The sequence below is a fragment of the Pseudonaja textilis genome, chromosome 10, assembly GCF_049901715.1.
Source record: "Pseudonaja textilis isolate UNSWEBS1 chromosome 10, rPseTex1.2, whole genome shotgun sequence".
Lineage (NCBI taxonomy): Eukaryota > Metazoa > Chordata > Lepidosauria > Squamata > Elapidae > Pseudonaja > Pseudonaja textilis.
The window spans coordinates 3,050,980-3,078,196 of NC_141999.1; the positions used below are offsets into that span (position 1 = coordinate 3,050,980).

Sequence of the window (27,217 nt, forward strand, 5' to 3'; positions counted from 1 at the left end):
GGGACTCGGGTCCGGACTGAGGCGCCGTCAGGACGCGGCGCGGCGGCGACGGAGGAAAATGGCGCTGACTCAGGGGACCAAGCGGAAAGTCTGTTACTATTACGACGGTGAGTGAGGGGCTCCGGGTTTGGAGGGCGGGGCTTAGAGAGGAAGAGGCGGGACCAGGAGGAGAGGGAGACTAAAGGGAGGGGGGCGGTCGAAGAAGTGGGACTACACCTCCCATCATCCGCAGCGCCCTCTGGACCGCTGCTGGGTCTCCTCCTCCCAACCATCGGAGCGGTCGGCTGCTTCGGGAGTTGTAATCTTGTCCCGAGCCTGGACTCTCATCTCCCAGGCTTCCCGATCGGAGGCGGATCGGGATGCGTGGGGGAGGGGCGAGGAAAGCCCGATGGGGGTGGGTGGGGAGGGGCAGGCGGGTGAACGTGGAGAGGAAGGAGTCTGATGGAGGGAGAAAAGGGGGTTCCGCTTTCGGCACAACAGTCCTTGTAGGTCGGACAGGTGGGAGCGAAGGAGGGAGGGACTCCCTGCCGCCCTCCAGGGGAAGGGGCGTTGACCAGAGCAGGGGCCTCCCACCTTGGCCCCTTTAAGACTGGTGGACTTCAACTCCCAAAATTCCTCAGCCAGCCGGCTGAGGGATTCTGGGAGTTGAAGTCCACCAGCCTTAAAGGGGCCAAGGTGGGAGACCCCGCCTGCTGGCTGAGGGATTCTGGGGTTGAAGTCCACCAGCCTTAAAGGGGCCAAGGTGGGATACCCCGGCCTGCTGGCTGAGGGATTCTGGGGTTGAAGTCCACCAGCCTTAAAGGGGCCAAGGTGGGAGACCCTTGACCTGCTGGCTGAGGGATTCTGGGGGTTGAAGTCCACCAGCCTTAAAGGGGCTAAGGTGGGAGACCCCTGGCCTGCTGGCTGAGGGATTCTGGGAGTTGAAGTCAAGGTGGGATACCCGGCCTGCTGGCTGAGGGATTCTGGGGTTGAAGTCCACCAGCCTTAAAGGGGCCAAGGTGGGAGACCCTTGACCTGCTGGCTGAAGGATTCTGGGGTTGAAGTCCACCAGCCTTAAAGGGGCTAAGGTGGAGACCCCTGGCCTGCTGGCTGAGGGATTCTGGGAGTTGAAGTCAAGGTGGGATACCCGGCCTGCTGGCTGAGGGATTCTGGGGGTTGAAGTCCACCAGCCTTAAAGGGGCCAAGGTGGGAGACCCTGCTCCAGAGGATTCCCCCCGCCGCCTCCAATTAATAGTGGGAGGTGGGGAGAGACCTGGTTGGCAAAAGCCTCGCCAAACCGGCCCGGCTTTGCACCCTCGCGTGGCAGGTGGAAGGAGGTGAAAGGCAGGCCCGCGGGGAGTGGTGGGGAAGGTGTGTGCAAGGTGCGGGGCTTGGAGGTTTTGAGGCTGGCCCTGGGCTGCGAGGAAAGTTCTGCGAGAGCCCCCTCTGCCCTTCCTTTGCACGTGGCGAGGGAAACGGGGGTGGGTGGGTTAGGCAGGGATGTCAGGAAAGTGGAAGAGGCAGCGTGGAGGAAGAAGCCATCAAGGCGGTGGCCCCTCCAAAAGGGAGGAGGGGGCTGCCCGGGTGCAGAGAGGGTGGCTCTGGTCAGAAGGAAAACGTCCTCCACAGTCACGAGTGCCCCAGTGGCATGCATGTCTTGGGGTTTCCTCCCTCCCCCAAAGGAAGACAATTGATTTTAAGCGTAGGGGATTCCTGTCCTTCACCACCAGCAACCTTGTAGGACAGGGGTCCCCAAACTTGGCAACTTTAAGGCTGGTGGACTTCAACTCCCAGAATTCTCCAGTCAGGGTTGAGTTGAAGTCCACCAGCCTTAAATTTGCCAAGTTTGGGGACCCCTGGTATAGGGTCCCTGGCTTGAACAGGGGTTGGACTAGAGGACCTCCAAGGTCCCTTCCAACCCTATGATCATATACTCTGTCAGCTATGCTGGCTGGAGAATTCTGGGAGTAGAAGTCCACCAGTCTTAAAGGGGCCAAGTTTGGAGACCTCTTGGACATGGGTGTTGAATATTTTCTCAGGATTACTCTCTGGGCACCTGATGAAATATATCCATAAACCCTTGTATGAGAAGAAATGACTAGGCAGCTCACAGTAGCCTTGGAGGGTAGACTGGGCCCGAAATGAGAGAGCCTAATGGCCCCAAGTGACTTTCATGACTGATTTGAAGGGAGACTCCCAGGCCCAACCCATCCAACACCGACTGCAACACTGGAAAGGCTCCACCAAGCTAGCCGGAGGAGTCTGGCATGTAGGATCAAACACCAGGATGTAAAGAGGGAGAAGGAGCCAGGGCAGCCATAGAGAGAAGGAGCACTGGATGGGGTGTTTCAGGGAGCTAAGGGGCGGTTGGTAGGGAATGAGATGGAGTAGTGCCGTCCAAGTGTTTTGGAAAACAACCTGGAGATTTAGCAGGGCTGAAAAAGTGAGAAGGGACCTGGGTGTGGACAGAGGAGGAAGTTAGTGGAAAATGAAGGAAAGGTTGCTTGTTTTACAATAGTGGCAATACCTTGGAAGCTCCATGCACTCTCGTCGTACCCCAGAGCAACTCTTGAGCTTCGGATGATTGCAGAGGGGAAGGGAGAGCAGCTTTGTGTCCTGTTCTGGATGAGGATAGGCCTCAATTGGATTCTAGGGCTTCCCCAGCTCCTCAAAGCTAAATTCTGACTCAAGCGATCTCCATTTCTTTGGCCTCAGACTTGAAGATGTTTATCCTTGGAAGAGACTCCTGGTTCTTTCTCAGGCTACGTATTTCCTGTTGTCACAAAAACAATCCCTATTTCCCATGTCAGCCTGGGAAAGTTGGCCTGTTTCTAGAAGGGGAACTGGCTTGAAAGAAGTGCAGGAAGGGCGGCCATTTTCCAGGGCAAATATGTAATCTCACCCAACTGATGTTTGCTTCAGGCTATGTCTTGGATGGCGAATCTATGGCATGCTTGCCACAAGAGCCATTTGTGCTGGCATGCGAGCCGCAAACTTACTTCTCTGCTGATGTGTGCGTGCCACACAGCTGATTTTTTTCAGTTGGTTTGAGGCCTTTTTTGGCCTCCCAAAGGCTTAGAAAAAGCCTCTGCAAGGCTTTTCGGGACGAATTATAGGCCCGTTTGTTACTTCCTGTAATACTGGAAGTGACGAAACGGGCCTATAATTTGCCCCGAAAAGCCTTGCAGAGGCTTTCCCCAAACCTCTGGGAGGCCGAAAAAGGCCTCAAACCAGCTGAAAAATCAGCTGTGAGGTGCAGTGCAGGTAAGGGAGTGGGGTGTGGGGATTGCACACGCATGCGCAGGGGGTCTGGGAAGGAGGGGGCGCGCATTGCATTCTGGGTGCTGGCAAGCGAGTGTGTGTGCGCGCTGTTGCACACGCAATTTTTGGCACAGGAGCCCCAAAAGGTTAGCCACCATTGGCTGTGTGCTTCTTGGAACCCAAAGCAGCTTGCCACTTTCCTTTGTTCTCAATTGGACCAAAGGTCTCCAAACATGGCAACTTTAAGACTTGTGGACTTCAATTCCACAAAGCTGGCTGAGGAACTCTGGTAGTTGAAGTCCACAAGTCTTAAAGTTGCCAAGGTTGGAGACCCCTGCTCTAGAGGAGGGATAGTCATCCTGTAGAACAGGGGTGTCAAACTCACACCATCACGTCATCGTCATGTGACGTATCGGGACTTTTCCCCCTTTGCTAAACCATGGGGGGGGGTGGAGAGCACATGACGCATCCAGCCCGTGGGCTGCGAGTTTGACACCCCTGCTGTAGAGGTTTAAAAGTAATGCGTGGTTTTCTCGCTTTTGGGCAGGAAATGTTTGGAAATGATAATGCAAACTCTAAAATAGGCTCTGTGTTTTTCTGTGTGTATGTATAAATAAATATCTGTAACAGCAAGGAATGCATTCCCTAAGCTCCTTTCAAAAACACCTCATTGTGGTTCCATCTACGATTGTGATCTAGCCCTGTACTTCTATAACAGTAGTACAGGTAGTTCTCAGCGTATGCCCATTGTGGTTGTAATGCCCATCACATGACCAGAGCCATTTTTTATGACCTTTTTTGCAGCGATCGTTTAAGGGAACCTATTTTTTATCACCTGGTTTTTGCAGAAAATGAGAGGAAAATGCCTATTTTTGGCAAAGTGTCATAAAACATGGTGCAGGACTGCAGGACACTAAATGTGGGCCTCTTGCCAGGGTCCCCAAATGTGGTCACAAGACTGGTGGTTGATCACCATACCTTTGGAAGCAGGTCCTAATTACCCCCAGGTATGAAACTAAGCGACTGGCCATAATTTGAGCTCTATCTGTAAATCCAGGTAATCCAGGTAATCAAGTAATATGATGGCCCATTCCAGGTTTAAAGACTTTGTCATGGAAGAACTCTGCCAGTTTGAAAACAGCTCCAGACCAGTATGATCTCACATCACCTAATCAGCAGCAGAACTGATTTATTTTTGACTTGGCAGCATTCTCATTCATAATGAGCCTCTGTGGTGCAGTGGTTAGAGTGCAGTGCTGCAAGCTACTTCTACAGACAGCTGCCTACAGTTTGGCAGTTCAAATCACACCAGGCTCAAGGTTGACTCAGCCTTCCCCTCCTTCCGAGGTGGGTAAAACGAGGACCCAGATTGTTTGGGGCCATGTGCTGACTCTGTAAACTGCTTAGAGAGGGGCTGGAAAGCACTATAAAGCGGTATGTCAGTCTAAGTGCTATTGCTGTTCTACTTGAAACCACAGAAATGCTATTCACTTGTTTATGGAAGTCCTGTGACTTAGTGTAATGCCCCTGGTGGAGTCTGACTCTGAGGAAGAGGAGGAACAGACAACAGGGAGTGGGAGTGTGGCTCCAGAGGTGGTGGAGGAGGCTGAGGAAGGGCAGAGCCGGCTGAGCAATCAGAGGAGGATCCAGGCCCATCCCCTAGCCATCCTAGGTCACGCAGGGAGGAGACGATCAGGGAAAAGCGAGGTCTACTCAGGAGGAGATTATCATGATCTTTGTGGCTTGCAGCTGGGAGCCATGTATAGAAGTTTGTAACTGCGCAGTCAGGATTGCTGGAGTCAAAGTTCAGTGTTTCCTTTGAAAGAGGTGTATCTTTGCTGGCGTTTTCCCCAAGGACTCTCCCCATTATCCTCCTGGAATGTATGATTAATTATCTTGGCTTGCTTCAGAACTCTCAATGCGGTTTGTTTTGGTTTTCTTTTTGCCTCTTTATTTACCTTTGTGACTTTAAACTGTGCCTAATAAAACAGTGAGGTTAAGTTGAAGGCCTTGCCGGACTTTAATGTATGTTTGGGGTTATTTTGAGAGACTACGGGTCATCACACTTAGTGAACTCGGTGGTGGATTTCCCCATTAGGAGGAGCTCTTGCCTCCCCCTTTCTCTGCTCCTGGTACTGGCAGGACAGAGTCGGTTTGGTTCCACAGGTCCCTCGCCCTAGGATCCCTTTGGATTTTTGGCCCTTGACCCAGAGGTATGCCTGTGTGTGTACTAATTGTTTTTATTTTATTTTCCCTTTTGTGGCCTCGAAGATTTTGTTGCTGCAAGAGCAGTATGTTGATTTTTCTTCTCCTTGCTCTGAATGTTGTGAAGCGAATAGCAGTGAGGAGGGTCACAGGTGGTTTTTGATTGCCTCTTGAAAGATTAGGGCAATGTTTCTCAAATTTGGCACCTTTAAGATATGTGGACTTCAACTCCCACAATTGATGGCTGGCTGGGGAGTTCTGGGAGCTGAAGTGCACACAACTTGGAAGTTATCAAGTTTGAAAAATGCTGAATTAGGATATGACAGTGGCCCCCACAGTTAGGCCACCCACCTATCCCTGGCACAGAGGGCTTTGTTTAACTTACTTAGCACTCTTTTATAGGCAATCATCAACTTATGGCCATTCGTTTAACAGCCATTCAAAGTCACAACAACAAATGAGAAAAATTGCTTATAAACAGTCCTTGCACTTAGGATTGGTCCTTGCAGCGTCCCTACTGTCATATAAATGCCGCTTTGAAGCTTCCCTGGGCTTTCTGACAAGCAAGTCAATGGGGGAAAGACAAATTTGCTTAATGACCACACAATTTGTTTATTTATTTGGTTTGTCAACTGCTTACAAGATATTAGGTATAAGTAAAAACATAGTTATGAATACATGAATACATATAAGAAAAATAAAAGAAACAATAGGACAGGGACGGAAGGCACGTTGGTGCGTTTATGCACGCCCCCTACAGACCTTAGGAAAGGGGTGAGGTCAATAGTAGACAGTCTAAGGTTAAAGTTTTTGGGGTTTGGGGAAGAAACCACAGTCAGGTAGAGTATTCCAGACATTGACCACTCTGTTGCTGAAGTCGTATTTCCTGCAGTCAAGTTTGGTGCAATTAACCTTGAGTTTGTACCTATTGTTTGCTCTTGTGTTTTTATGGTTGAAGCTGGAGTATTCATTGACAGGTAGGACATTGCAATGTATGATTTTATATACTATACTTAGATCGGACCGGAGGCAGCGTAGATCATTTGCATGATGATCACTGCAAAAAAGATTGTAAAATCCAATGCAGCTTATTTAATGAGTACATCACTTAGCGACAAAAATTCCAGTCCCAATTGTAGCTGTAAATTGAGGACAACCTGTGCCCTCACCCACTCAGAAGTACATCGCTAACCCAGTTCTCCAACTGAAAGACTCTTGAGAGCTGTGGACTTCTTCCGGGATTTTCAGCAACGGCAGTATTGGCTGGGGAATTTGGATGTTGGGCTCCATGGTCTAGAACCGTGATGGCGAATCTATGGCATGTGTGCCGGAAGTGGCACACAGAGCCATTTTTGCTGGCACACAAGCTGTCGTCCGGAACAGATCCACTCTGCGTTCGCCTCCTGCCAGCCAGCTGATTGTCGGGTATCTGCAGCGCACAGGAGGCACATGCGCGGGGGGCAGGGCATGCGTGGGAGACACATGCGCGGGGGGTTGTGTGCATGTGTGCAGAGGCATGTGCGTGGGGGGGCATGCACATTGCATTATGGGTGCAGGCACGCAGACGCTTTCGGCACGCAACGATGAAAAGGTTAGCCATCATTGGTCTAGAAGCTTTAAAAAATACTCTGTGTTTCATTTAGACCAGGAGTGTCAAACTGGATTTCTTCGAGAATTGGATCAATATTGGAGTTCTCCTTTGTGGGCTGGTCGGGGAAGAGGGCGTGGGAGACAGAACGGACGCCTCCTGCAGCACCCTGCCAGCCAAAATGGGGCTGCCCCCCCATTTTGGTTGGCAGAGTGCTGCAGGAGGCCATCCAGCCCGAAAATGGGCTCTGTGTGGGCTGCACATGCCTCTCCCCGCACCCCGTTTCGGCTGCTGGAGGCACCACAGGTATTGCTAGTTCCAGGCTGGCCGCATGGGCCAGTTTTAAGCACCCCACGGGCTGGATCCGGCCCACAGGCCTTGAGTTTGACACCCCTGCTTTAGACTTTCTTTTTTGGTGTGGAGTGAGGTTTCCTCATAAAGTGAGGCAGGATTCGACCTGCTTAGTATTTTGACGGAGATGACCAAAAAGACCCAAGGTTCTAGTGGGGGGGGTCACAAGAGATTCCTTGAAAGAAACGTTGGCAAATGACTTCTGTGGTTGCAAAGAAAACAACATGGAGGTTTCCATGAAATTCAGTAGGAGCTGAATCCAGCTTGAGGGATTCTTTATGTGTTTACGGCTGCAAGGGGAAGTTGACGCATAAGGTCACCGCTTATTATTGACAAAGTCATATTATATGGAAGTGCTGTGTTTTGGGGTCCACCCCAATCCTCTTGCCAAATTCTGATATTCCAGGTGTAGTAGTACTGTACTTTTCTGAAACAACCGTGTGTTCCCTGAGGCTGCTGAGGAAGCCTTTGTTCCCCTTGCTCTCTGTAAAAGATGGCTGGGACAACTTGGAGCAGTATTTGGAAGCTGAATTCTGACCCTTAGCTGAAAAAGGCTGAGCCAGCAGGGTCTCAACATGCTTTAAGGGGGCCTGATTGACACTTCGGGCGATAACACCCGTTCTGTCTGGTTCATTGAATAAAGCAAGATTCACAACAACATGGAAAACGAAACAGCTAATTGCATTACAATTTATGTTTATTGATTTGAATAACATAAACATTTTGAGAAACTCTGCTTGGGGATTCAGCAGGCTGCTTCTGCTTTTTGTTGCTGGGAGATGTTTTGGAATTACCTGCTGCCCTGGTGGAAATTGGCTTTTATTGAATTGTGCAAGTTTGGGGCCTGGTTAAAAAGATTTTTACTTGTACCGGATTCTACACAACAAAACGGCGAGTTGATTCAGACCACCTGCTGCTACTATGCAATCAATGTCTCTGTAAAATGTGATGGCACCTCTGCCATGTGTATGTGGGCCGTCAGAATTCCTCTGCTCTGCAGTTTTCCTTTTGAAAGATCCTTTGGGGGAACTAGCCTACCCCCCCATTTTCATCCCACTTGCTGTGGAATTCAGAAGAGCTGAGAAGCTGCCCTGCTGACCACTTACCCTCAAGGACAGCGTTTTTCAATCTTGTCAGCTTTAAGATGTGTGGACGTCGGCTCCTAGAATTCTCCAGCCTTGGCTGGGTTATTCTGGGAGCTGAAGTCCACACTTCATAAAGCTGACAAGGTTGAAAAACGCTGCTCAAGGAAACGGCGCTTTCTCGGTCTGGTCATCAGAAACCTGTTTAACTGAGGACTGAAGCTGTACTTGTACACAGAGCAGTTCTTGCTTTGATGGTGTTACCTAGTTAGGTTATGAAACGTCTGCAAGAAAAGAGCGAAGTTCAGAGAGCACCAAGGGTTGCACAGTTCAACCCTGAACTATTCTCTTCTACTGGAACAGATGTTTTAACTCAAAACTCCTGTCTTCCTCTGTCTGGCCCCTCCCTTTGTGATGCTGATGTCCTCCCCTTCACCCCTCTTTGATTTGCCTCTTAGGGGACATCGGAAACTATTACTATGGTCAAGGTCACCCCATGAAGCCTCACAGGATCAGGATGACTCACAACCTTCTCCTCAACTATGGTCTTTACAGAAAAATGGAAATCTATGTAAGTTTTTTAAAACTGAACATTGAACTCTTCACCTTGACTGGGTCTTGTGGCTCAGGAAGAAGGAGAGCTACTACAAGGGACCCCCCACCCCCAACCGGTCACCCCACCTGGTCCAGAGGATACTTTGTTCAAGAGTATCCAGGGGCCTCGACACATTTAGTATGAGAGGAAAGCTGCACCGCCCTCCTCCTGGAGGCAGTGATCAAGAAGGACCAGTGGATTTTGCTCCTCCCGTCTAGGGCTAAGCTCTGACTGGAAGTGGTCCCCGTGGTCTCTCTATTTGAGGCTTTTTGTGGCTGTTCCTGTGCCCCTTTTCAAGAACCTCAATAAAGTCAGAGCTGTGCTTGAACAGTGTTCAGAGGTGATGCCCTTGCCAAGTTGTCCTCCTCTCTTCTCTGTCGTTTCAGAGACCTTACAAAGCGAGTGCCGAGGAGATGACCAAATACCACAGTGATGATTACATCAAATTTCTGCGGTCCATTCGCCCAGATAACATGTCTGAATACAGCAAGCAGATGCAGCGATGTGAGTGAAAGTGTTACACTTGCTTGGAAATCCTCAGGCACGCTTGGATAAAAATGGCCCCCTCGGTGGGTTTTTAAGTGGGGGGCGGGGGGAGGGTTAATGCGTGGACCAGGCTTATAGCAGCAAGGATGCATGATATCACCCGTGTAAAATCCACTTGCAATACCTTATCCATCAGCCCTTAAATGAGGCTTTTGATCCCAGTTGGGAAAAACCTGGCTTGGCATAGAATGTGTGGTTGCTTTCGGGTGGGATGGCAAACTATGGCTTTTCACTCTGACTAGCCCAACAAACCCTTGGTGTTGCTGGGACTTGTCACCACTTTGTGGAATGAGAAGAGAAAATTAGCAATCCCCTTGTTTCCAATACCTTTGCCATTCCTTCAGAAGGTAACTTGTTAATATCCACTGTTTGTGTGCCAGGAAAAGTTTGGTCAGTCGTGCAAAAAACAGGTTTAGGCTTAACAAGGAATAGCTCTTCCTTGTAACCTTTTGTTGCTCGAATTGAGTTAAAGCTTGAGAAATGTATTTCTCAACCACAGCAACTTTAACCTGTGTGGACTTCAACTCCCAGAATTTCCCCAGCCAGCACGTTGGACTACCCTGCTACCCTGGGATTTCCTAGTGGCCTCCTGTCCAAGTACTAACCACCTTGAACCCAGAGCTTTGAAGCTCCAGTGTGGCGTTCTGCAAAGCCCTTAAAGCAGGCTTGTCCAACCTGCGGCCCAAGGGCCGCATGCGGCCCAGGTCACCTTGTAATGCGGCCCAGTGCCCACCCCAACCTTTGTGCCAGAGCCAGTGAGGAGGAGGAGGAGAAGCAGGCGCGAGGCAGGGCGAGGCGAGTGCCAGGCCAAGCAGCAACAGAAAAAGCAGGCGCCGTCAGAGCGCCACCTCCTGCTGTTGCCACCACCGCCATCGCGCCGCTTCTGCCCCTGCCGCTTCTGCCCCCGCTGCCACTTCTGCCCCCGCCGCCTCCGCTTCTGCCCCGCCACCGCTGCTGCTTCTGCCCCCACCGCCACTGCCCCGGGCGCTGCTTCTGCCCCCGCCGCTGCTGCTGCTTCTGCCTTCCAGTCCTGCCTCATCCAGCCGGGCCATTTGCAGGAGGAGAGGTAGGCGCGAGGCGGGCGAGCTTTCTCCCCCCGCAAAATTTGGCCGGAAAATAAACCATGATAAAAAAACCGTGATAAAAAAACTGTGATAAAAATAAATAATTTTTAATAAATAATTAATAATAAAAACATCTCACTAACTTCATTTCCAAATAAATTTAATATGTTAACTATGTTTTCTATGGTTTTTTTGGATGATCAGGTATTGTTACTGTTATTTTATTTTATGTGCGGCCCAAACCAAATTTTCATCTTCTAATGTGGCCCAGGGAAGGTGAAAGGTTGGACACCCCTGCCTTAAAGCTCTCAGTTCACTAGAGATCCAGCAGGTAGCGCCAAGCCCTAACATTGTTCAATGCCAACGGACAGCTTGAACAAATCTGACATCACACTTTCATTAATGAGCAGCTTGCGTGTCATCTCCCCGCCCCCAAGAAAGACATTTCAATGCAGTTGCTCAGTTTTTGCCTCCTGTTCCTAGATCACTTGAACTCCAGTACCCAGATACAGCTTTATCGCACATGGTTCACAAGTTACATATTTATTTATCAAATTTAGAGACTGTAGCGACTCTGGATGATGTCTAGTTAAATCTCTCCTTCCTTGTCCTCCTTAAACCGTTTTCCTAACGCATTTCCCAGATAAAGCTCTGTTGCTCTGGGTTGTTTCAAATTCTGATTTCTCTTTTTGGCTGAAATCATTGGTGTGTTGTGATTAAGCAAGGGCTTCTGTTCCTTTCTTTTTCAAGTCAATGTTGGAGAAGATTGCCCTGTGTTTGATGGACTGTTTGAGTTCTGCCAACTTTCGGCTGGGGGCTCTGTTGGTAAGTAGCAATCGCAGTTTTAAAAATAAAAACCTTAAAAGGATGTACTAACTGCGCTTCTGCTGAGGACTTCACTTTCATTATGGAATTGTAGGCTGTGTGTTCTGACATCTGATTCCTTGCTCCTTTCAGGTCAGGAATGATGTGCAAATTTGCTCTGAATTTAAAATGTCCCTTTGAATGCAAACTATTTCAGACACTTTTGAAAAACACCAGGAGGAGACTGATACAGGTACTCCTCAACTTAGAACCACAATTGGGACTAGAATTTCTGTTGCTGAGCACGTTGGTCATTAAGTGAGTCATGCCCAATTTTATTGCCTTTTTTGCCATAGTTAAGCAAATCTCTGCTGCTAAATGAATCACGTGGTTATTAAGCAAATCTGTTCTTCCCTATTGGCTTTGCTTGTGGGAAGTTGGCTGGAAAGGTAAGTGGTGATCAGATGATCTTGAGATGCTAAACTGTTATGTCTCACCTGTACAAAAGAGGTGAGAAGTCCAAAATTCCAACTAAATGCAAGCAAGCAAGCAAGCAAGCAAGCAAATCTAGTAATTATAGAGTTAAATTCCTTGAGCCGATAAAGTTCTTGGCAGTCTCACACACGCTGTCTGCCAAGTCCGACAAGAAAGCAGGAATATAAATCACACAAGCTGTCACCACACAGGATACTCCGAAGCTTCTCTCACTAAGTAACATGTTGTCCTGAACGAAGAACCCAGAGCGAACACACCCACTTTTATTCCCTGTGGGGCGTGTCAGTCCCTCAGCTCACTCGTGATTCGTCCCTTCTTTCTGCGTTGCAGCTCGCACTTTTGCCTGCGACGTTGCCTCGCATCAAGCCAGCATTCCTCTGCTTGATTCTCAGTCAGAGACTCTGATACGCCCTCCTCCTTTTCCTGATTAGCTTCAGGTCTTCCCTCCCGGTTATCTGCCGGCACAATCAGGGAGGAAGGCATTGCCGAAGAGGAAGGTCCTGGGGGGGAAGGCATTTCCAAATCCTCCTCTTCCTCACTGTCTGAGTCTTCGTCCTCTAACAAAGCAGGCTCAAACCTCAGAGCCACAACACTAACCCATCATCAATACATGCCTGTTGCCAAGCCCCCAAACTTTGATCATGTGATCGTGAGAGGACCTGTCATAAATTACTTTTTTCAGTGTCCTTGTAACTTAAACAATTGACTGTAAGTCAAAGGATTGTCTGTTGTCCTCTCAGCTCACAAAAGCTTATGCCTTTTAAGAAATTTTGTTGGTTGGAAAGGAGGCTATCGGAATCCTCGTTTTATTTTTTACTCTCCCATTAAGCATTTTGCTAAAGCAGCTGTTTTGAACTTGAGACATTCTGTTCCATACTCAGATCACTTTCAAAATGCTCAAAACAGCTGTTTCCACACAGAAATGAAGAGTGTTGGATTCAAAATAACCCACATCAAAATGTTTTGAACATTCCACATGATAAGTTCACGGATGAATGTTTCTAGAGAGTGTTTTCTTTCATGCTTCCATGAATAGTCATCTCAGAATAGTATTTGTACAGATCTGGATAAATATTTAGAGATTTATGGATCCCTGAGTCCAGAGCAAATTCCCTTGGTGTCTGCCAGCTTCTCTGCCTTTCCTGATTTTGATCTTTTTAGATTATTTTAATTTAACAATAGTCTGGAAAATAATAGCAAGTGACAGCATGAAGTATAATGACGTCCTCTGGTATCATTGTAATTTGCAAAAAACACCTGTGATCCACATACTTTTTCTCTGAGCAGACTTCGAAATTAAAAATGGCTGACGGTAGCTGCTAGTCTCTGAAAGTATGTCCACCTGCTAAGAAACAAAATAAACTTGCATCACTTAAGGGCAATAAAGACCTTACTGGCTGGTTAAAGAAGGGAGGAGCAATGTGTGTTTTGCCCATAGCTCTCCTTGGTATCCATTTTGTGAGAGCACCCACAGCTGTTCTCAAGTTGCATACTTGCCCATCTGTCCAAAAGAGTTGCTCACTTTTGGTTTTGAACCAGATGCTAACTGATTCTCAGAACAGGAAAGATCGGTCTCTTTTTACACTTTGTTGTTGCTCGGCCGCTGTTGCTCTGTCTGACTCTTTGTGACCCCATGGACTACAGCCAGCCAGCGCCCCACCCCCACCTCGTCTCCTGGAATCTGCCCAAACTCATGACTACGGTGTCGATGACCCTGTCTAGCCATCCCATCCTCTGCACTACCCATTCCTTGTATACTGTCTTATGTTTCATGAACGTGAATTATACGTGATGGCCTGAAGTGGGGAAAGTTGTGTGGGGTGTGCCCCCCATACTGAATTAAATTGAATTCTTTATTGTCGTTGTACGTATATTCACAGTACACATACAACGAAATTCACATGACACCCAGAGACCAGACTTAACATGCACATACACATGACAATCCCCAAACACACCCCACCTGCCAAAATTCCCCGCCCCCTAAAAACACACAAGCATCCACACAACAGACCAAGTCATACAGTCCAACAGCTCACTGATGGTGGTCCTTAAGTTCATTTTAAGTGCAGTTATAGCTCTGGGATGCAAACAGTTCAGAAAATGTGCGGTCCGAGTTTTAATTGTTCTGTATCTTCTGCCAGAAGGTAACGGTTTACAAAGATTGTAGGAAGGATGGGAAGAGTCTCGAGAATGTTGTGTGACTTCCTCAAGCAGCGAGATGCGAAGATGTCGTCCAGGGCTGGTAGCTGGAGCCCAATGATATTCTGGGAAGTTTTAATGATTCTCTGTAGAGCTTTTTTGTCCGCTCCAGAGCTGCTCCCATACCATGCAAGGATGCCGTATGTCAGGACCCTCTCAATGTTGCTGTGGTAACAGGACATAAGTGGATGCTGAGATAGATTTATCTTCCTAAGCGTTCTCAGGAAGTACAGCCTCTTCTTTTGTGCCTTCTTCACAAGCATGTTAGCATTCATAGTCCATGAGAGGTCCTCCAAGATAGAAGTGCCCAGAAATTTAAAACTACCAACCTGCTCCACCTCCTCGCCATTGATGTACAATGGTAAATGTACATCTCTCTTCCTCCTGAAGTCAATTATAAGTTCTTTAGTTTTTTTGGTGTTAAGTGTAAGATTATCCCTTGACTTTGCCTTGATGCATAACAAAGCTTGACCAGGAGTGCTCCTTATGTCTGCTTAGAAGGAAGGAAAAGCCTTGGCATTGGGAATCGTGTTTAATCAAGTCTGTATTTCTCTGTTAGAACTTGTTACTGCAAAAAAAAAATCAGGATTTAGAGGGGATTGTGACCAACATGGCTGGTCTTGGCTCAGTAGCACACTTTGAGAACATGTGAGCTGAGGAGGCTGACTCAGGAGGGTAGAGTGCATGTGCCATTTAGATGGGTGCATGATTCTCAAATAAATGGGTGTAAAGGGGTTATAGTTCCAGGCTTTGTTATTTGCACATCTGTTTTGGAGAGTAGCATTTTGTCATCAATTAGGTAGTTATGACAGTTGCCACCCCTGCACAACACTTGAAAATAAGTGGTTGAAATCTTGGAGCCAAGTAACACAGGACAGCAGGTATTGAGAGAATGTCCATTCTTACTCACTGAAACCTAACATTATCCATCTTGACTGCAGAAGCAGAGGGAGTCACTCTGTGCGACCCACATTCTGGGTTCTTGTAAGTGTACACAGTCAATCCTTTATGACTAGATGTTTAATGACAGTTTGAAGTTAAAATAAACCCGCAAAAAGGGATGACAGGAGCTTGAAGTTCTGATGGCTAACCTTCCTGCCATGGTCACATGATTTTGTGGGTGCTCAGCAACCAGCTTGCATTTACAACTGATCATGATACAACATTTTCCCCCCTGAAACTGGGGTTTACTTCTAGTTTCCAGAAAAAAAAATCGTAATGAGTCAGCTGCTTACTTAATGACTGCTGCAAAAAAAAATCATAAAATCAGGCATAGTCACATGATGACTCACTTAATGACCAGCATGTCTTACAATTGTATTCTGGGCTCAGTTACGATTCTAACTCAAGGAATATGGTTTCTGTTGGTTGTCTTATTGGGTATCTTGTCTGCAGATTGCCCTCCAGGTATCTGTCAGGCTACAGAACTTTTCCCATTCACTCAACTAGAATGAACTTCTGAAAACTTATCCAAACGTATCAGAAGGAATCCTTTATTGAGATGAGACAATTCCTGTAGGAGTTCAAAGCAGGGCTCTCAGGCATACATAAGGGAGTTTAGAACCCCTCCCCTTATCTCGACGTGCATTTAGTGAAACAAAAGCCAGCATGTTAATTCCTCCCCACCCCTCTGGTTAGAACGAATTGTTCAAGAGATTCCCGAAGTCCAATCTCACTGTGGAGTTTTTATGACTTTCTCATCTCCTGGTTGTGCCTCTCAGAGGTGATAGTCCTGGCCATCTGGCTTTTCTCCCTCCATCATATCATGTGTGGGTTATACAAATTCGATATAAGATTAAATATATTCAGGTTACATCCAGAAAGGATTTCTTTATCAGCCTCCCCCCCCACCTTTTCTTCTTCCACTGAAGAAATGACAGATACACGGATCTGATAGTATCTCTAAATGGTACCGACAGAGGAGAATATTTGTGGTGTGGAGGGTGCTCTTTTGGTGATTTTCCTACAGACCAGACTAGAAAACATCAACAGTACACCCTGAATGAGTCTGGCTGTGAGGGCTGCTTTGTCATCTGTGTTCTCTCACTGGTTTTGAAATTCTCTCCCCAGCAAGTGCAGTGAAACTAAACAAGCAGCAGACTGACATCGCGGTGAACTGGGCTGGAGGTTTACATCACGCCAAGAAGTCAGAGGCTTCTGGCTTCTGTTACGTCAATGATATCGTCCTGGCTATCTTGGAATTGCTGAAGTATGTGGAACTGCCACTTTATATTCTGGACCTAAATGAGAGCCTCCCCAAGATTTCTCAATTGTGGCCACTTTAGTATGTGTGAACTTGGACTCCCAGAATTCCCCAGCCAAGCATGCTGGCAGGGAAATTTTGGCAGTTGAAGTCCACACAGTGGCCAAGGTTGAGAGTCAGTGCTTTATACTGTGGATCTAAATGAAATCCTCACCTTGTCAAAAAAAAAATGATATTCATCCTGTTGCAGGATGAGCTGCTCGGATAGGGAGATCTCTGAGAGGTGTGACAGCTTTGCCCTTGTTTTCACCCTCATGAAAGGAATTTATGTATGTGTGAGACAGACGGGGAGGCACAGATTTGAATAGGGCATTGCAAGAAGCATTACATGGTCCGATAATGGTTTTCAGTGGGCATTTAGAGGAATCCCTGGAGTTCTGCAGAATCTGAGCCCAACATGAAACCGAGTCTTGATGGTTAGGGATGCAGTTTTGCTCTCCACCCCTCCTGATGGCCCAAAGGGGCGGCTCCCAATTGTGTTTCAAGAATGCGTCTTTTTAAAAACACCCAACAGCCTGGGTGTGGATTTGGAACCGAGATCCTTGGCAGCTTACTCAGCTTCCCTAAGAGGCGGATTGATGACCATCATTATTTCTGGAAATGAAGGAAGAGGAAACCTCTCCCCCCCACCCATGTAGGATTCAAACACACAACATATTCAGCACCCTGGCTGTGTTATTTTCAGCACTTCAGGGTGCCCTGAGGCCTCTGGCAGCTGTTTCCACCTTTCCTGGCCCCTCAGTATTCTCTGAGGATGACCGTTTGAAACCTCACTAGGCTGTCAACCACACAAGCTTGCTTGCTTCTCAACAAAGCCTATTGTGGCTTTGGGGCCTGAATTTTAAAACTTGCTAATTGTCAGTATACTTGTTTGGGGGGTGGTGGTGGCTGAACTTTGTCTTTCAGGTGCCAACCTGATACCCCTTTGCAACCTCAGGTACCACCAGAGAGTGCTGTATGTTGACATCGACATCCACCATGGCGATGGTGTGGAGGAAGCCTTCTATACCACAGACCGTGTCATGACAGCGTCCTTCCATAAGTATGGGGAATATTTCCCAGGAACTGGGGATCTGCGGGTGAGAATGAGAACTTGAGATGCACCTTCCTGGGCATCCCGTCCCTCTTCCTTCTTTTTGGTTGGCTTTCACATTTTCAAACATGGCAAGTTTAAGACTTGTGGACTTCAACTCCCAGAATTCCTGAGCTATCATGACTAGAGGACGAATTCTCGGAGTTGAAGTCCACAGGTCTTAAAGCTGTCAAGTTTGAAGACCCCTGTTCTAAAACAAGATGATTCACGTTTCCTGGGTCAGAGGTCCTAACATATCTATTCCCAGATTGAAAAGTTTAATGCAATATAAATTGTGTCACAATGTTAGTGAATGGGGGAGAGAGAGAAATCTCATTAGTGTTATTGACTGTTCCTATAACTGAAATAAACTCCGATGATAATATCTGGCTGATGTTGTTTCAACTCAAAAGCTAGATCAATTAGACCCTCAAAGCCCAGATCTGTGGTCTAGATTGAAGGACATCCCAGAAAATTTCCAAAAATTACATGTTCATTCTTAGGAGTCGACTGACTTGAAAAGGACAACACCTTGATTAAAGAACTTATCTTTTAATTTCCTTCTCTTTTGTATGCTAGGGAAAGGTAGGGCATGGCCTTTGGCCTGGAAAAAACTCTGTATGCCTCCAGGAGTGTGCAAAATGTTTCCAGTTTAAAATGCATATTATTCTATGACTGCCCTTCTGAGCCAAGTGACTCTGGGCAGGTTACAATTCTAAAACAATAAAACACTTACGGAAATATAGCCTTGTTGAGTTTGAAACAAATTGGACATTTCTGGGAGAATTGAGGCGCTGTTTTGAGCTTGAAACAATTCAAATGTTAAACTTTCTTAACTCTGTTCCATTCCTCTTGCTGTCTAATTATTGATTATTAGATTCAAGGTCACTTCTTTAAAGATCTGGGTCTCCCTTAGGGATAGTCCGACACTTTAACCCAGTGTTTCTCAAACTTGGTAATTTTAAGATGTGTGGACTTCAACTCCCAAAATTCCTCAGCCAGCATGTGGTGTTAAAGTTCACACATCTAAAAGTTGGCTGGGAAAGGTAGGAGAAACATGGCCTTAACTGCCCCATCAAACGGGCTCTCCTTTCCACGGAAAACTAACTTGCCTAAGAAACACATTGTTTTGGCTTAAGAAATCGAGGGAATCAAGGCCACATCCTACAAGCATAGTGTGAATTGGGGAACATTTGGGCAGCATTTGGCAAAAACTTGTTGGGGAAGAAGAGAAATAGTTACCCACATGTGGCTCTTTGCCCTTCCTCACTCATCTTCTGGGATCGGATGAGCTGGTTGACATACTTGTTGGGTCTGGCTTATTTTAGATTTTTGATTCAGCACCAGCTCACATCCTCCCTTCCCCCACCCCTCCTCCTGGGCAGGACAAGATGGGTGATTCTCCTGTTTTTGGGGTGGTGACCTTGGGAAAGCTCTAAAGTCACAGAGATGCTTTTTCAAGAGGCAACTGGACTTTCCGATCTTTCTTTGAAGATGTTTAACTTCTTGGATGAGAAATAAGACGTCTTAAAAAAAGAAAAAAATAACAGTCCAGTTGTCTTTTGAAAAAGCATTTTTGGGACAACCATGACCTGGATGACTGAGAATCTCCCATAGACACTTGGCCCAAAGGGAGTCAAGGAAGCTTGTGGACACTCCTTGGGGGTGTTCTGGTGTGACTTGATAACGGTGTGTCATTGTTGGGCTCCAGGCCTCTGCAAGCATCAGAATGCCAGCAGCCCCTGACTTGAGCATCCTCGAAGGTGGCCTCAACTGCTATTTCAGATGTCATCTTTTCTTCTTCCTAAGGATATTGGTGCGGGTAAAGGAAAATATTATGCTGTCAACTATCCTCTCCGGGATGGGATCGATGATGAATCTTATGAAGCCATTTTCAAGCCGGTAAATGTCTTCGTCTTTGAATGCTTCCAATTCATTTTGCAGGTGCTGCAGTTGCCTCGCTAAGCTTTGCAGGCCTGCAGATTGTGGAGAAAGTAGCAATGGTGATCGGAGGATCTTTGATGTCCTTTCCAACCTAGAGGAGCAGGGAGGGGGGCGTGGGAGAACACGAGCTTTCAGGGATGAAGAGCAAGTTTCAGACTACTTGTTTAGCACCGACAAGCCCTCTGCTTCAGATCCTGTTGGTGGGAGGAGATGGGAGGCTTGTCCCTGATCTGCATGGAAGCATAACGTGAGATTGGAGCTCTGGGTGGCTTTGTTGAGGGCGTTGGGCTGGCTTTCCCATCTCTGCCGCCAGAGATTGTGCTGAAAGGAAAGGGTTCCTGGTGATGACTTTTCCATGTGTTTGCTACATTGCCGCCATTCTCAGATGTTTGTTTCTACTGGCTAGGTGATGTCTAAAGTGATGGAGACGTTCCAGCCAAGTGCCGTTGCGCTGCAGTGTGGCTCGGATTCCTTATCAGGGGACAGGTTGGGTTGTTTTAATCTGACCATTAAAGGTAAGAGGCGTTTCTTGGAAGGGGGTGGATGCTTTGCTGATCAAAATCTGAGGGGGTCTCTCAGTGTTTTTCGGGATTCCAGGGGCATCTTTAAAGGTTGGATATTTGTGTCTTGTGGCACAATGAGAATCAAGGTTTCTCTTTAACACAAAGGGCTCTGAAATGCATCCCTCCCCATTGTTTCGTGGCTCACTTGGGTTGTTTCGCTCCATCCTTTTGCTGATTTGTTGCTAAATGGGAGCTCACTTCCATCACACTGATATTCTTCCTTCCCCTAGGCCATGCCAAGTGTGTGGAGTTCATCAAAAGCTTTAATTTACCCATGCTAATGCTGGGAGGTGGTGGCTACACAATCCGTAATGTGGCCCGGTGTTGGACGTATGAGACGGCTGTGGCATTGAACACGGAGATCCCCAATGGTACGGAAGACCCTTGTTTAGTCCCCTAAGGGGACTCTGGTACTATTTAAGAAATGCATAGTAATTGCCAGTGGACATTGTTTTACATTTATTTGTTAATTTTACAGGAGCCAAAGTGCATCTTGTGTAATCCCCAGTTTTCTGGCAGCCTTCTGCTTTGATTGAGCGGGGTGTCATGCCTTATTGGAATCTGATTCTGAGGTGGAACAGCTGACAGGGAGTGGAAGTGTGGCTCTGGTGGCTGTGGAGGAAACTGGGGAAGGGCAAAGTCCGGCTGGGCATTCAGAAAAAGACCCAGGTCCACCCCCTCTTCATCCTAGGGCACACAGGGAGGAACGGATAAGGGAGCAACGTGGGTTACGGGGGAGAAAAAGGCCCTGATTCCCTTCATTAGCTGCAGCTGGGAAAACAGCATTCAAAAAGGGTGTTTGCACACAGCACCTTGCTGGAAGCAAAGCATGAATTATCTTTGTCAAGTCTTATCTGGGTTCCCAAGTCCTCCCAACTGTATGTGTCGTTATCTTTTGGAAGTCTGCAATTCCTTATCCTGCCCTGTCTTATAAATTGCTACAGCGTGGTTTGTGTTGGTTTTTATTTATAATCTAAATGTACTTTGGGTTTGGACTGAATTTCTTCCCTTTAAAAACTGTTCTTGGGAGAGTTTTTTCTCCAGCCAATGATAACTGGACATTGGGGGCCAAGTTGGAAGCATTAAAGGGACTTTACCTACTTTGTGACTTTGTTGCTTTTGTGCTACGCCCCTTTGGGTCATCACTCTGGGAAGGCATGCCAGACCCAGAGAAGCTTTCACAATCACGTGGTTATTTGATTCTGCACTTCCTTCAGCGCCATTTTGAGGCCGTGGATGTCCCCTTCGTGGCTTTCCTCTGTGTCCCTTTGAATTGCCTCGATGCAGATTTAACACCCTAACACCCTCCCATGCCTTTGAACCTTTCCACAGAGCTTCCTTACAATGATTACTTTGAATACTTTGGCCCGGATTTCAAGCTCCACATCAGCCCTTCCAACATGACCAACCAAAACACCAACGAATACCTGGAAAAGATAAAGTAAGTCCATGCATTTATTTGTGGGGGTGTGGGTTGGCTAGATTTCTGCTGAAGGGCTTCTGCTTGACTTTGATTGCTTGGTTGCAGGCAACGTCTCTTTGAGAACCTGAGGATGCTCCCCCACGCCCCTGGTGTGCAGATGCAGCCAATTCCAGAGGATGCTGTGCCGGAGGAGAGTGGCGATGAAGAGGAGGAGGATCCCGACAAACGGATTTCCAGTGAGTGCCAAGCCCAGAGGAGTTGCCAACAAGAGGATCCCTTTCTTTCAGCTGAGGGCTTTTAGGAAAACGCCTCTTGAATAAGTGCAATTAAACCCTTCCTCCCATGCTGTTCTGTGTTGAAGGAACGCTCCTCAGATTCCTTGCTCTTGTACCATTGAGTCTTCATTTATCTTCCACAGCCTGCTTGATCCTCTTCAATCCCAGCTTAAGCAGTTCAACTGGGACAACATGCTCTTGAGTTCTGAACAATATCCCAGTGGCCAAGTCTTTAATCTGACTTTAGGGCTGATCCTTTTGGACTGGATGGCCACATTTAATATGCTTGGCCACCATATACTGTTGTCTTGCTTGCAATCCGTGGGGATCATTCACTCTGTATTGGACTGGTTTCAATCTTGAATAGCACCCCCCAGCTACACAAGTTTGCTACACATCTGTTTGCTGTCCATTGTGGTATTTCCGGGGATTCCCTCTTGTAGCAAGCATTTACAACAGAAAATCAATTTTGTTTTCTTTGTCCTTGATTATTCCTGATGCTGTGTTTCATGATCAGGACCTTCGGTATCATCATTTTGCTGGTGATTGGTCTTTTATGGTCTTTGGTGACTGGAGAGGCCCCACCACAACAGTGTCTTTTAGTGCTTCATCCTAGATGCCCTTCAAGGTCCATGTTCCATGCTTTAAGCGAACATGGATAAGATGAAGATTTGGGTTTGGGCCAATTGTTTTTTCTAGTTGTCTACAGTGCTTGTCCAGTATTTGTTTCCAAAGCTCCTTAATTGACCCAGTTTTGTCCACTTTTAGGTTTGATTGATGACTGATGTCCCCATTTCTCAATCTTACCACAAGGGTGGCTAAGTTTTATTTGATGAATACTAATAGGAACTGGCTGTTTATGGGGGAGTGAACTGCAGGTTTATTGATTTGTGCCTCTGTTGTTTCATGCTTCGATTACGGAAATCATCTACTGGCTTGCAGTTCTGATTCCTCCTTTGCCCAAAGTGGTGCCATGCCACACTTCCCTCGCACTTCCCTGACACCACCGGGCTTGATCCAGAGCCTAGATTTAATTGCAGGGGTGGAGTTTTAGCCCGCAGATTACAGTCTTCTATTCTGCCCCATTTTTCTCACCACTGTCCTGTTTGCTCCCTTATGTTCCCTTAGCAGTTTTCTCTGGCGCTCAGGCTCCAGAACCAGCTTTCTCTTTCCCTCTGCCATTGTGTTAGCTTAACCGTTTTTCAAAAAGACGTTTTTATTTGACTGGGAAGCTACTCTGGATTCTGTTTATCCCACCCTCTTCTTGTTAATGGTGGCAATTCCCAGGCTGGTACCTGTTTGAGTCTAATTACAGTGGCATATGTAGTCAAGATCCTGTGGGATTTTGCTTTAAATCAGTGTATAGGGGTTATGTTTGCATTTATTTTAGCTGTGAATAGTCGCTTCATTTGATTTATTGTTAGGGGATTATTTATCCTGGATAGAATTTTTGTGATTACTGAGTCATTTTGACTTACACTGCACCTTAGGAAAAGTGTGTAACCAATAAAAATAACAATAGTCATTTTTATTTTTGCAATTAATGTCTTAAAATGTTATGCCTTATAAAACACACAGTCTCTATGGATGGTTAGTATTATTACTGGTGTTATTATCCTGCCTTTTTATTTTTAACTAGCTATCTCATGGCAATGAACAAATCTGATACTTCTTCCTCCTCCTATTTGCCTCACAACCACCACCCTGTAAGGTGTGTTGGGCTGAGAGAAAGGGACTGGCCAAGAGTCACGCAGTTGGCTTTCATGCCAAAGGCAGGGCTAGAACTCAGAGTGTCCTGGTGATTGGCCCAAAGTCACCCAGCCAGCTTTCATGCTTTTGGGAAATGTAGGAATCTTCTGGTTTTTAGGCCTTCCTTACCATACTAAACTGACTCTTAGTTTAGGGTTTAAATTAGGATTTTTAATCTCAGGGTCCTTGTGTGCTTTGTTGACTCCCATTTTTCCTTGTAGAAAAGTCCATTTTTGTCAATGCACTAATGGATAGATGTCTAATGACAAGACTTACTTCTTGAAGAGAAAAGTAGAATAATTCTAGCCTTCCTCCTCCCTTGTGTGAACCACAAAGCCACTGATGTCCTTTTCTGCTTCTCTTCCCCCACAGTCCGCTCTTCAGACAAGAGAATCGCCTGTGAGGAGGAATTCTCGGACTCGGAAGACGAAGGGGAAGGGGGTCGCAAAAACGTTGCCAATTTCAAAAAGGCTAAACGGCCAAAAACAGAAGAAGAGGAGGAGAAGGAGGACGAGGAGAAGAAAGGTAGCAGCTATTTATTTGTGGGGCAGAATTTTTCATCCTGCCCAATTGGTAGAATGTGCTTATTGCATGGGAGGAAAAAAAAAACAAACCAGAAATTAGTGGCAGAGCTGACCTCTGATCTCCCACCCAGTGAGAATTAGCCCTGTTTGGCCCTGGCAGGAACGCCATGCAGAGCATCAGCACCTGTTTTGGCCTCCTGGACTAAAACTGTGGGGTTGTCCTATCTGAGTAGGTGAAGATTGTTTTGTTTTTAAGCAGTCACAAGTTCTCACCTCTATATTTGGACTTTGGGTTTGTTATCCTATTAGGAGTACAAGTAATTTTTTTTTAATTTTATGACCATAATGGAGGTTGCCCATACATCTGCCCCAAATAATACATTTATGAGAATGCTTGAAGGTACAAATCTCATTATGCAGTTTTCCACAATTTATGTTACCATTTGAGGCAATGTGCACTATTTACTTGTTAGGTTAGAGTACTAACGTAACCTCTTCAATCATCACTGTCTTTCCAGTTAGTCTTTGTATACCTCCTATGCCTGCATGAATTCCACAGCTTAAAGTGTTCACTTTCACAAGGAAAACAAAATACAGCATCAACTCGCCCAATTGTTGTTGGCCTTCTGGCCTCAGTGTCCATAACAGCTTTAGAAAATGATCAGGGGGGATGGTCAATTCTGAGCGTGCATATTAAAGGACGTCTGCGTGTGTATGTCCACCCTATAACCGAACTAAACAGGGTTTATGTTCCTTCCTGCAGAAGTAAACGAGATCGAGAAGAAAAAAGAAGAACCAGCAGAGGCCAAAAGGTGAGAGACCCTGGAAGTGGGGAAGGAGTTGGGGGGGGGGGTCACCTCTGGAAATGTCTTTCTGTAGCTTCTGGACCTGGTTATTCCTTCTCTAAACGAAGCCCTTTTCACACGTGTATGAAAGCGCTTGCTTCCCTGTTGGCCACGCAAAAAACGAAGCTGGAGATTCGGGTGGGTAACTTCTCTGGGGCTGGTTTGGGCGCCGCAAAAGACGATCCATTCCTGATATAAGCAAAGATGAAAAGTCTGCTCATTTAAGTTTAGAAACGAGAATTGGGTTTCCCCCCCCCCCGACATTTCCTAAGCTACTGGGCCCCTAACAGACCCCCTTCGTTTCTCCAACAGCATAAAGGAAGAGGTGAAATCCACCTAAGAAACGCTGGACAGCTGGGGAACATCACGCCTCCCTGGTTCTCTGATTCAGCACTCTGGTTCCCTCACTTTTCCACAAGATTTGTATTTTATATGTTTCTGTTCATGATTTCTGTAAATCTCTGGGGGGACTTGAGATCTGGCTGCCCTTCTCTGGGTGAGCTGCCAGGAAGTGCCGCTTAGGAGGTTCCTGCTTCTCACTCCCCCCTTCCTTTTGCACTGGGGAGATTAACGTGTTTCCTTTTGGAAAGCAAACCCCAAACTTCCCTTTGCTTCGACTTGGCTTATGTTTTTAAAGGATGACTCTCTTCTTGGAGGAGGTGATTTTTCAGGGGAAGCTGGTCATCCCTTCTCCTTTTCTTTTACTAGTTTAATGAGGTATGGATACAGCCATAAAACTCTCCAGTTAATTGGGGTGGGAGGTGGGGGAGGTGGAATCCAGAATTCCAAACTATCTTACCCATCTATTAAGTGTCTCTGAAAGGTTGATCCCTTCTGAGCAACCATGAATGTAAACCATGGTTTATTCCCCAACCCCATTTGACAAGTCCCCCCTACGGGTATCAGCTCTGGAGTTGCAGGGGAGGCTCTGATCTCATCCTGCTTGTAATAGGAAAAAAAAAAAAATCAGGGGTCCTCCCTTTGGAGCCAGGAGCGGGTATAGATGTGTATGTTTGCATGATCCTCGACCCCCCTTTTTAAAATGGTCTTGGGGCTTTTGCTTATGAACAGGAGCCTCGAGGGGCCCTCAGAAAGGCATCTTCCTAAAACAAAGAAACCAGCCCAACCTGCTCCCAGGAGGCAGCAGTGGCTCCAGTAGGCTTGCAGGTGAGGTGAGGTTTCCAGGAAACCAAGGAAGGAGGAGATAGAACAGAATGTCACTATTTGGGGTTGACCCCAGCAATGCTGCTAATTTTTCCATGTCGCTTTTTCAGGGGTGGAGGGGGAAAAAGATGGGTTTTTATTTTTTTAAGCCTTTTTTTTAGTTGCTTGGATGCAAATGCCCTCCAGTTGTTCTTACTCTTTGATACTTGTATTTGTGAAATAAAAGATCATTGTATTTGTGTGTTCTGGGGGTGGGTGGGAAGGTTATATATATATATTAGTTTTATAAAAGAAAAGTTTTTATTTTCATTTTTGCAGGGAAAAAAAAATCTTTGTAATAAAATGGATCTGTTTTTCTGTTTTTAACAGTGAATTCTTGCAGGCAGGGATGTCCCAAAGTATCCTACCACTGGAGTAACCCATTTGAATATCTCCCATACTTCTTTTGCTCCGTGCCATAAAGCACACTGCCTCATGGCATGGGCTCCCCTCCCTTTAGGGGAGAAAAGGATTACTGACAGCATATATGCTACATGCTTCTAGATGCAAATGCTTAAAACAGCTGGGAGGTTGGTTCTGTGTCCTAGCATCAAACTTAGGGAATTGCAACAGGGCCTTCTCATGTGTGGCACATTCTGGAACAGCAGCTTGCATGTTCCTTTGCACCTAAATTGGAGGGTTCTGCCCGACCACAGCCTCATGTGCAGAATGCCACTTAGCATTTCAACGCCTCCAACTTTCCCATGCACTGCCTGTCACACAGAAGCCCTTCAGCATTGCATATCATCAGCTTTCCTTTGGGACATGGTTCTTTGGAAGGTGCTCAGAGCCAGGCATTTTCTGTTGCAAAATTGACCAAATTGGGGAAGGGGAATTGATTGCACTGAGCTGAGCACTTGGGGGAAAACATAGGATGAATGGGCACCCGTTCTTTGCTTCCCTGGAAGAAAACAAGATAATGGAGCACACTTGTCTGTGCTAGCGGAACAGCCGAAACTGGACTAAAAAGGTGCGAAAGCATTATGGATCTGGGACCAGGTTGGGTTCCCACAAAGGCTGTGTTTTAGTAATCTCACATGCTCTCCTGCCACTATGCCCAACACACCCCTTATGTGTGTTTTTTTTTAAGTGCAGAGTATTCAGAACATTCAGGGGGTCAAGCGTGGCCAAGAAGATGAACTAGGAGCAGAGAACTCAGGTTCAAGTCAAGGTGCGCCTGGTGA

At 46.7% G+C, this 27,217-nt stretch overlaps 1 protein-coding gene across 1 annotated transcript; it reads left to right on the plus strand.

Moving 5' to 3' along the window:
* HDAC1 (histone deacetylase 1) lies at window positions 1-26,355 on the plus strand. Its single transcript, XM_026702703.2, has 14 exons — window positions 1-107; window positions 8,925-9,037; window positions 9,448-9,565; window positions 11,422-11,496; window positions 16,243-16,381; window positions 17,373-17,514; window positions 19,317-19,409; window positions 19,858-19,966; window positions 20,245-20,385; window positions 21,347-21,455; window positions 21,543-21,673; window positions 23,834-23,986; window positions 24,749-24,797; window positions 25,143-26,355. The coding sequence occupies exons 1-14, from the start codon at window positions 59-61 to the stop codon at window positions 25,168-25,170; spliced, it is 1,449 nt and encodes a 482-aa protein (XP_026558488.1). The 5' UTR covers window positions 1-58; the 3' UTR covers window positions 25,171-26,355.
* The last annotated feature ends 862 nt before the right edge of the window (window positions 26,356-27,217 follow it).

Coding starts and splice junctions, on each gene's coding strand:
- HDAC1 (XM_026702703.2), top strand. CDS start 59: ATGGCGCTGACTCAGGGGACCAAGCGGAAAGTCTGTTACTATTACGAC. Junction 108..8,924: donor AGTCTGTTACTATTACGACG/GTGAGTGAGGGG, acceptor TTTGCCTCTTAG/GGGACATCGGAAACTATTAC. Junction 9,566..11,421: donor CAGCAAGCAGATGCAGCGAT/GTGAGTGAAAGT, acceptor TTCTTTTTCAAG/TCAATGTTGGAGAAGATTGC.